This window comes from Mytilus trossulus, unplaced genomic scaffold (assembly GCF_036588685.1).
Source record: "Mytilus trossulus isolate FHL-02 unplaced genomic scaffold, PNRI_Mtr1.1.1.hap1 h1tg000085l___fragment_1__unscaffolded, whole genome shotgun sequence".
Lineage (NCBI taxonomy): Eukaryota > Metazoa > Mollusca > Bivalvia > Mytilida > Mytilidae > Mytilus > Mytilus trossulus.
The window spans coordinates 4,470,554-4,482,073 of NW_026963295.1; the positions used below are offsets into that span (position 1 = coordinate 4,470,554).

General features: G+C 29.8%; 1 protein-coding gene across 1 annotated transcript; it reads right to left on the minus strand.

Annotated features, from left to right (window-relative positions):
- Positions 1-36: 36 nt before the first annotated feature.
- Positions 37-9,772, minus strand: LOC134699782 (uncharacterized). The gene is made up of 6 exons (XM_063561197.1): positions 9,727-9,772; positions 7,944-8,091; positions 7,378-7,506; positions 6,500-6,635; positions 5,556-5,648; positions 37-750 (listed from the first exon to the last, which is right to left on the minus strand). Exons 2-6 carry the CDS (start codon positions 8,052-8,054, stop codon positions 581-583), a joined length of 639 nt encoding a protein of 212 aa, XP_063417267.1. The 5' UTR covers positions 8,055-8,091; positions 9,727-9,772; the 3' UTR covers positions 37-580.
- Between the last annotated feature and the right edge of the window lie 1,748 nt (positions 9,773-11,520).

Sequence of the window (11,520 nt, forward strand, 5' to 3'; positions counted from 1 at the left end):
CTATCCAAGTTTACTTATCTATTTAAATGGCAGACATGCATATTTCTTTTATTAAAATCGTCTATCATGGTTGTATAAGAAACTTGCTGATCATTTTCCTTTCTGGTCATAAATGCTATAACAATTCATCTCTATATATTACAGTTTCATAATGATAATATGTACAAATAAACACGAAATAGGTTTAAACGTCATTACAATGCAAATTTTCTAACGTAAGTAGTCGTATAAGAGAATAATTGTAAATGAACAATAAGAGGATATATACATCGTAACTATTACTTCCCTTTCTTTTTTCTCTAGAGCCTTTGTCAAGATAATAACACAACCTGTATGTAACCCTTATTTTTTTTTATCTTTAGTCATATCGGTCACATTGTTTGTCAAGGGAGATAATCCAAATTGCCAAGTAATTAATATGGGCAGTTAAATTTAGTTTATTTTTACATAGTATGTTTTTGTAAAAGTAAACGTTAACAGACGAAGACGGAAGCTAAATGACGGAAACCAGTCATTTGACCTTAAAGCTGTGTCAGCTTGAATCAGAATGAAAGAGTGACATAAAGAAGAAAATGCGCAATTAGTCTTTTATGATTCTGTACACAATAATGAGAGCTGGAGTATCTTTTCTATATTTCTGTGTTTCTGTAATTTCCTCTTTCTTCAGTTGTTTATTTTTTTCCAATGTTTCTAATAATGGCAATAATAATTCAAATGCTACTGTTCTTCCAACAAAACAAAGAATACAACCTGAAATAGATTTCAACATACATAAATCTACAAAATACATAAAAAGGATATACTCATGAAAAATACCTTTCTAGATGTCATTCAACCGGAAAATGTTAATAATAAATTTGATGAGTCCTAACACAATTGCCTAACATAAGGATTTTTTATAACATAAGCAACACGACGGGTGCCACATGTGGAGAAGGATCTGCTTACCATTCCGGAGCACCTGAGATCACTCCTAGATTTTGGTGGGGTTTTTGTTGCTTATTCTTTAGTTTTATATGTTGTGTCATGTGTTCCATTGTTTGTCTTTTTGTCTTCTTTCATTTTTAGCCACGCGTTGTTGCTTTATTTTCGAATTATGAGTTAAACTGTCCCTCTGGTATCTTTCGTCCTTCTTTTGCATAGAGACATATTTGAATGAAAAAAATGAAATCGGGAAAAATAGTTGATTATTTTGATAGAGCCTGTGTTTGTTTTAAACATTAACATTTTCTATGTGTTTCTCTCAATAAGGGTTGTGTTACTGTCCCTATATATATTCAATAATGACGTTTAATTTATAACCTCTTCCAAACGCACTTTGATTTATATCATACTATCAATTTTGTTGTGTTTTTACTATACGGTTTTGCAATACACGATATATAATGAATGTTAATGCACTGATTATATTTTCGGATACAATAGTAATAAGCTACGCATTTTAGATACAGAGTAAACTGTTCTGTGATATCTTCTGCTATAGGCATTCACAAGGTCTATATTGCAGGAATGTAGGATCAGCCTAGAACTGAAACAGATTTATTAAATTATCCTCATGACAACATTATTTTAAAATAAAAGAAGAATGTGTCCATGATGCCCTAGCTTGTAATTATATATTTTCAGTTTTATTGGTTTTCTATTTGTTACTCTTATGTAATAATGTGTTGTAATTGACAATGAGCCAATCAACCAGCTGATACCTAACAATGAAGAAGTAAACAATTTAAGGTCATCGTACGGTTTACAACAATAGGCAAAATGAATACTTCATAGTAAGCTATAAAAGGCCCAAAATGACAAGTGTAACATTATTCAAATTAGAAATTATCAGAATAATTTTTGTACAAAACAATAATCGATAATTCAATATCATTCATGTTTCCAACAATAAACGACAATCACTGAAATTCAGGCTCCGTATTAAGAACAAGTTAATACATATTATGGCCGAGTAAAACATGTTGCGGGCGCTATATCATCTTCTGTCCTTGAACGGTAGTGTAATGGCATAGCATACAAAAAACTCGTCTGAGAAAGCTTAGCACATCAGATTGACATAAAAAAGCTAACAAAGTAATTAAAGACACTGACTTCAGATTTGCGATTACTCGATCTTATCCAGTTGAAGGCATAAACCAAAAAATAAGGAAAACATTGTTCTTTTTTTAAAATATTCACCCGTCTTACCATGTCAAAAAATGAACTTAGGGAACATATATTTTTTCTAGTGAGCTTCCTCCAGGCATGCTTGGAGGATGCTCCGAGCATTTTAGTGAAGCTAATATCGTTAATACACCATTACATTCCCATTAATGGCAATCAAATATAAAAGTAATAGTTAAGAGCTTGTATGAGCTTTTTGTGAGCCTTTTGTACGCCCGAATTAATAAAGTTTTACTAAGTTACCCTAGAAAATTAGTTAATTGACACAAAAATAGATAAATCAAAACTTGAGATTAAACAGTTTAGGGACATTTAATCAACATGAGAACGAATAGCTCTAATATAACTAAAACATATGTATACAAAGCCGATCATAATAACACAACAGTGGTTGTAAAAAATGGATTAAATCAAACCAGAAACAAATCACCTTAACAGTTATAATTACTTGAAAATAAAAATGTTGTTGTCAAATCTATAAAAAATATTGTTGAAAAACTATATAGGAAAAAAGAAATAGATTCACAAACTTATAATTTTTTTGAAGAATGATAACGAATCAAAACATTAACACATGTATCTTCTTCCGAAAATTCATAAAATCAGTCTAGAAATAATTAATGAGGCATTTAGAACTGGTCAAATAGTTAGCAACATAAACATTTCCTACCGACCAATCATCCATAAGTGTAACTCTACCACGAGACGCATTGAAAGATTACTGGATCTAATTCTAAAACCATTATTGAAGAGTCATCACTTTTACATTCAAGATACCAAAGACTTCATTTATAAAATAGAGTCGCACAACGTACATTAAGAATGCATTCTCCATGTCTATTATGTAACAGTTATCAATGCATTTTCATCAGTTGACAAACTAGAATATACTTTAAAAATTTTAAACACACAGAATAAACGGCATTTGTAGAGTTAAGAAACATTGAACTTGAAGTAAATGGACATGTATACAAACAAATAATACGAGCGCCTATTGGTGGTATATGATTTACATCAGTCTGGTCTATTAAAAATATCTTAGATATAAAGTTCCAATGGATAGAAAACATCAAATTGCACTGCGAATACAAAGACGACAGTTTTATGTTCTTCACAGGGACATTAAAACAGGTTGAAAATTTCTTTAACACAGCAAACAACATATTGTCCCTCTGCTTAAAATCACATTTGAGGTGTCTAGATTTAGCTTGACCTATTTATTTACCGAAGTGTACAGAGGTAAAAGATTCAAAAATAATAACATACTTGATGTTCAATTAAAAAAAAAACACGAAACGTACCAATATTTGAATATTAAATGTTTATCTAATTCAGCGATGTGACTATTATTTCTAATATGACATATATATTAACACACTGTAATACTTTTTAATGTTTGTGTAGGAAGGGCTCTAAGACTTGTGATTAGTAAATATTGATACGTTTTGCGTTTTTGTATATTTGATTTTACAAAAAGTAAGTTATTATTATGGAATCTTTCACCTTTGTACACGTCGGTAAATTCTAAATAGGTCATATTAAATCTAGACACTTCAAATGTGGTTTTAAGCAGAGAGTCAATGGTGTTCGCTGTGTTGAAGAAATCTTCAATCTGTTTTAATGTGCCTGTGAAGAACATAAAATTGACGTCTTGGTATTGACAGTACAATTTGATGTTTTCTATCCATTGGAACTTATCTAAGATATTTTTAATAGGACAGACAGATGTAAATCTGCATGTCGGAAAAAATATACCACCCAAAAGGCGCTCCAATAACTTGTTTGTATAACTGTCAAGTTAATTCAAGTTCCTTGTTTCTTAACTTTACAAATGCCGTTTATTGTGTTTGTTTGAAATTTTTAAAGCATATTCTTGTTTGTCAACTGATGAAAATGCATTGATAACTGTTTCTTCTTAGTTATTAATCTTCATATTTGTGTACATTGACGCTACATCATAGGCAAACAAAATGCATTCTTTCTTAACCTTGTGCGACTCTATTTTATAAATGAAGTCTTTCGTATCTTGATTGTAAAAGTGATGACTCTTCAATAATAGTTTTAGAATTAGATCCAGTAATCTTTCAATGCGTCTCGTGGTAGAGTTACACTTATGGATGATTGGTCAGTAAGAAATGTGTATGTTGCTACCTATTTGACCAGTTTTAAATGCCTCATTAATTATTTCTAGATTGATTTAATGTATTTTTGGAAGAAGGTATATGTGTCCATGTTTTAATTCGTTATCATTCTTCAAAAAAGTATAAGTTTATGAATCTCTTTTTTCCTATATAGTTTTCAACAATATCTTTTATAGATTTGACAACAACGTTAATATTTATTTGTATGTGATTATAATTGTTAAGGTGACTTATTACTGTTTGGATGTATTCGATTTTATTTAAAACCACTGTTGTGTTATTTTTATCAGCTTTATATAAATATGTTTTAGTTATATTAGAGCTTTTCCATCTCATGTTGATGAAATGTCCCTAAACTGTTTAACCTCAAGTTTTAATGTATCTATTTTTTGTGTCATTTAACTAATTTTCTAGGGCAACATAGTAAAACTTTATTATTACAGGCGTACAAAAGGCTCACAAAAAGCTCTTACAAGCTCTTAACTATAAACTCTTCTATTTGATTGACATTAATGGGAGTGTAATGGTGTATTAACGATATTAGCTTCTCTAAAATACTTGGAGCATCCCCCAAGCATGCCTGAAGGAATCTCACTGGAATAAATATATGTTCCCTTAAAAACGGGATGATAAATCTGACAACTTTCAAATTGTTAGCTTGAAGGAAAGAGAACCGTAGTTTGACAATGATGTCATGCATATGTAATATGTGTACTGCTTTAATCTCTGTTCATTCGTTTGATGTGTTTGGCTTTTGATTTTGGACTTTCCTTTTTTAACTTTCCTCGGAGTTCAGTATTTTTGTGTTTTTACTTTTTACGACACTAATAAAATTGAGTATGGAAGTGTCTATTTTCGGGAGTATATAGATACCTGTCAATCATGCATTGTATTATCTAACGTTGTACAGTTTCTTATATATATATAAAGCAAACAGGTTCAGATTATTTCGGTAATTTTGTCGTGTAAATGTTTACACAGGCATTTAAGCAAGAAGTTTGGCTAGCCTTAAAATAAGGTTCAACCCATCATGTTGTCTAAACATGTCCTGTACCAAGTCAGGTATATGGAAAAAAAAACTCGTCATAGATACCAGGATAAAAATCTTATATTTACGACGGACGCGCGTTTCGTCTACAAAAGACTCATCAGTGACGCTTGAATCAAAAAATGTTAAAAGGCCAAAGAAAGAACGAAGTTTAACAAAGCAGAGGCTGTGACTATAAGTAATATTTACAAACTTTTTACCTGGTTTTCCAAGTCTTATCATTTCGTACACTGAGTCTTCCGGAATGTCACCTTTTCCAAAAGCACCAGATATACAAATGGCGTCGTACGAACCTGCAGAATAGAATAAGTAATGCAATATATCTTAGAATGCAGTCATTATTACAAATAAATTATAGAAAAACGAAATATTATATTTGTTCGAAGCACTTTTCTAGATTTATCTTCATCAGGAAGGTTCAAAGCCGAATAGTTTAAAGTCAAGGATGTATAAGAATCAAAACAATTGCACATGATTGTTTATAACTATGAAACTGGTTGAATCAGAACAATCATGAAATTATCTAGTATACATGTACATGTTACTAAATACGATTAATTGGAAGGTACGATTTATTACGATATAGGTTGAGCAAAGTGACTACGATAATCCATACTTCTTACTATTTCAATTCTTGAAATGTTGTAGAACAGTTGGCAAAATGAACACTACACTAGTAATTGTAATTTGTGTTTAAATCATCTGATGCGTCTGACGTATACAAAGTTTAATTTTATCAACAGTTTCTTATATCCCTCTATTTATTCACAAATATGTATAGTAACGTTACTAATCAGATAATAAAATTGCTATTTACATTGACAAATAAGCCTTTAAATATAACTTTGTCTTGTCAAGTCTTTTCAGATAAATAAACTCATCATAGATACCAGGACTAAAATTTTACATTTACGCCAGACGCGCGTTTCGTCTTCAAAAGACTCATCAGTGACGCTCGAATAAAAAAATGTTTAAAAGGCCAAATAAAGAACGAAGCTAAAGAGCATTGAAGACCAAAATTTCCTTAAAGTTTTGCCAAATACAGCTAAGGTAATCTATTCCTGATACACTTCTGACAATCTTTTTAATTGTCAAGTTTACTAAATATTAGTCCCTAACTTGTTTCTTAAAAAACAATGCTTACCTTCTTTAATTTTTGTAGGTTCTGATGTAAAGAATTTACAGTAAAGGTTGCGATATATCTGTTTCTGTTTTGCCAAGGTCAGCATGCCCTGTGACGGATCAATTCCATCAAAAATACGGAATCCAAGCTCATGCAGCTGTAAAAAATATATAATGATTTATTTCATTTTTATCTTCTAAAATTGACAATAAATATAAATTATAATCATTATACATGTTGTCAACATTTTAGATATGGAAAGTTAATTTTATTCAACATACATCAATTTGTGTCAATTTTCAAACTGTGATATAGAGATTTGATTTTGCTTTACAACACATTAACAAACACAACATGTTGAGGATATCAAAAGTTTTGAAACACCTTCATGACCATGTTTATGTTTTAGAAAACTGCAGTGGTATTATATGGATAAATGTATTCCAATAACTAGACATTTCGCTGGGACTCTGGTTATGTGAGTCCATTGTCTTTTGATTTGTTTCAATTGATTTAAACATGAATTTAGGTACAAAACATTTGATTTTAACAGAAAGTGTAATCAGAACAAAGAAAAAACGCATGGAAAAGGTTTAGTTTCTTGCATTTTACTATTTTCACGCTTAAAGTCAAGAGAAATAAAAAATAAAATCCTATTCGAGAAATCGAAAACGCGCATTTGTGAAATCAGGCGTTGTTCGAATATTTAATCAATAATATCTAGCTTAAGCGGTATGGGCTTTGTTCATTGTTCAAGGCCGTACGGTGATCTATAGTTGTTAATGTCTGTGTCATTTTGGTCTCCTGGGACAGTTGTCCCATTGGCAATCATACCACATCTTCTTTTTTTAGAAGGTATTCTATGTTTAGGTTTGAAGACTTAAATACAATTTACTTACGCGTTTTCCAACCAGACCAGTTCCAACTCCTAGATCAAGTATTTCCACTCTGTCTCGGTTGTCAGTTATATATGTTCCTACTGTTTCTGCACAAATATACGGACTTTGCCAACCCTCTTCTCCAAATACCTAAAAGTATGATAAAAAACGGAGAATTGATGTGGGTATATATCGCAATAACGCAAATGTGCATAAATACACACAAACAAAAAATTACACGTTCTTGAATAGAGTTTCTTATACTTATAAAACTTAGTAAATATATATCTATAACAATCCTAATTCCGTTAGTCATATTTGACCTGTGATGAATTTGGTTATTCCATTTAGATCCTTAATGATTAATAGCCTCTAATGTTTTACGTGTGCATACTTGGTATTCCAAAAAACACTTCGTGTAGATGTTCATGATTTGACCCCAAGAACATTCTTGTGATACAAATATAAAATTTGTTAGAGTGCTGAAGCAGCACTTTATATATTGTAGTCCTTCAGCATTTGTCTTAAAGAGCATCTTTAATTTACCTAATTTACATCTGATTGTATGACAAGAATATAAATCTAACCTGTTCATATGTAGTACAGAAATTATCATATTCTTTAATCCTTTCCTCCTGTGTTGGATTACCATCGGACAAATACCATACCCGCTGTTTTTTGCTGTCATCATCTTCCATTTTTTCTTTGGATTGTCTATGAATGGAAAGTTTATTTCTGTTAAGGGAAACAAAATGCAAAATTAATTGTTACATTGTATTTTAACTTTTGTATTTTGCGACTTTTTTTTAAATAAGCGATTGTTATATTTCCCCACCAAAAAAATGGTTACACATTATTCTTTGCAACAAAGAGTATAATTACAAAAATACCGAACGCCGAAGTTAATTCAAAACTGAAAGTTTTCAAATCAAAAAGCAAAATCAAAAGCACAAACAAATTAAACGAACGGATAACCACTGTCATATTCTTTAATTTGTACAGCATTTTCTGAAGTAGAAATATTAATTTTTGCAAAACATATTGCATACATCATGTACATAACGACGTTTATTTAATTTGTATTTGTTAAAGAGTAATTGAATAACAGATTTGTGAACATTTTGATTATTTCAATGAATACACTCGATGACATCCCTTGTCTCTGATGGGGTCTTTTTAATTTCGAATGAATGAATGATTTATTTGCAAAAAAATTATATCCTATGGCAGTTAAAACATTTAGTACATATATGACACAATGATAAACAGCAGGAAACAACAAGAGTTCAAATTGTGTTCTGTCAGCAAATCACTAAATACTTTAAGCAAAATACCGTCATCAGTTTTCTCTAGTTTCTGTAAATGACATTTTTTCCTAGGTTATTTCAGGAACGAATTTGGATCAAATAATTACATATATTGTAAATAGAGTGACTTATCCAATAATCAGTTCTTCACAGTCAGAAGCATAACAAGAATGCTACTTTTTAAAGTCAATATTCATTCATTTTAATACCTATGCTAACAACACATTACGTCTACAGATTGATTGACCTATAACCATAGTTAACTTTTGTTTTTAATAACCTCTTTTATCTTAATATGCATAGACCGCTGATGGCAGACTTATTATTATTTCAATGTTGTCTCTGATTTCAATGTTTTGAAATAAACCATTAATAATTTAGACTGATTTTATGATCCATAGTGATCAGTACCATGATATTTCCTTTTTTTGTTATATATACTGTTACATGATACAACCAAGAAGAAAATATATATATGTTCACTATATAATGCTATGCAATTGGGATACACATTTTTTTATAATGAAAAATTTATGATTTAAGATAAAATCAAAAGATAAATTATAAGAGATATATTGTATGAACAAAATAAGATCAAACTAATTTGTATATCTATTTTTTTCCTGACACCGCCAAATTTTCATACTAAAACGACCATATCGATCTCTTCAACAGAAAATAATGTGACAAATAAAAATGATATACAAAATGTAAAGTTTTGACATCAAAATCATTCACATTTACCTGTAAATAAGACCAACACTGTGTTTATATCCAGCAGAGTTTATATTATAATTTCAAACAAGGAAGAAATATAAACACAATGAAAGTTATTTTTAATTATGTAATGGTTATTAAAGAACACGTTTCCGGATCAATACACGTAATACGTCATGGATAATAATAGATAATTTAATAATATTAAGCATATTTGAAATATATTTAAGCAGAAAAATTGTTTTCTTTAGTTTTTGTCTATCAGAAACCAGAACAAATTTTAATTATTTTTTTTATCAAAATTAAAATGAGAAGTAAATATTATAACCTCCCCTTAATAACTTACGTGACTGCTTCCCTAAAGATATAGGAATATTGGTGGTTGTGTTGTGTAAAAGGAATATATAAATGTTTGGATAATAGTACGTCTTTTAATAGGACGTGACACTTTATACTTTAGTTACATAATATCTGTTTACATGAATGTTATATCATTTAGCCTGCTTAAAAAGTGCTATGAACATTTTGCACTATTAATTTTATCTCACAGAATGTCCTTCGATTAAAACGATAAATACCCGATCTTAATTCATATTATATGAGTCAAAAGCTATACTGTTCGTTAATGACAGTGACCTCTTCTGATTTTCGGTCATGGCAAAAATGGTTATTCCCGTATTAGCCTTCAAATCTAATGAGTCAAATGTGATAAAAAAAATTCTTAATTTTCAAAATCTATCAAATCCCTCTCAAAATTAATAGATTTTTTTTAAAGGTAGATATAATAGGATAATCATTATAAACTATGACGTAGAGAGACTAACAGCTGTACGATAGAGAGTTGATTTATCCGTGAAAACATCACTGTAGATTGTTTAAATCGAATCAAAAGAAGAATGAAAAAAACAGTTCAATTCAAAGATGATAAAATTAAGTGCAATTTAGGACATTATTGTCGATTTGACCGATGTTCAGTTATTTTACTAGTGTTCTATGCTTCAATCATACATCAAATATAAATAAACGAAAAGAGACATGTGTGTGCACGTAGTACGATGGATAACCTTGATTTTCCTAGATTAAAAATGTATGATGTTGTTAATCTGAAGTCTCAAAAGCTAAACTTTTCTCAATTTTTTGCCGAAATTACCATCTTTCACACAATGTTCAAAACATGCAAAATTGACATTTTTGTCATCTGATATGATTTAACTTACCTCAATTTATATAAAACCAGTATCAATTTAAGATTATTTTCTAAAAAAAGTCAAACACTTAACATGCTTAATGTTCATTTGAAATATGTTAATTTAAAAAAAATCGCGTTTTGTCACTGAAAAATGTATTAACAATTGTATTTTTGAGGAAAATACAGATATTTAACTTTTTCAATTTTTCTGAGTTTGACCTTTCGTATGATTATATTTTGTATATATTGTGATTACAAAGTGATTATATAACAGTGGTCATCATCCCTTTTATTTTCTATTTATTGAGTAAGATTGGAGAGTTTACTTCGCTTAATTACTGTTTAAGAGGATAAAGAATAAGAAATAAATACTAAAGTCTCCACTTAATAATTAATGTGTTTGCTTCCCCATAGAAATGAAAATAGTTTGGGATTATGTTGCGCAAAATTTATATGTGAATGTTTAAGGATGTCATGTTTTTGAATTCTTGTCATATTTTCGATTTTCTCAGGTTTTATCCATCCAAATGTATTAAATTTTTTTTTACACGACACCCCACTTTTGTCTTCATAAATCTGTTTAAAGGGTAAAAAACAATTCCAATGTTAACAAATAGTAAAGTCTGAAGAAAACCCTATTCCCGCCATTTTCTAAATGTCTCGTATTTTGAAAACTACACACGAGACTAATGATTTTATTACTTTATTTTGTTTAAATATCAAAGTTGTTTTCATTTTAAGCAATCACATGAAATCCTTGTTATTTTAAATTAGAGCAGCAGACATCCTTAAACATAAACTTAATTACCCAAAGACAGGACAAAAATTGTTGTGTACATGCAACACGACAACACAGTCATCCATATAATAAAACATTTTCAATTGAATGTGACACTTTATATCTTTATAACTTAATATCGGTACACCTGAATATGTTATCGTTTGGTCTGT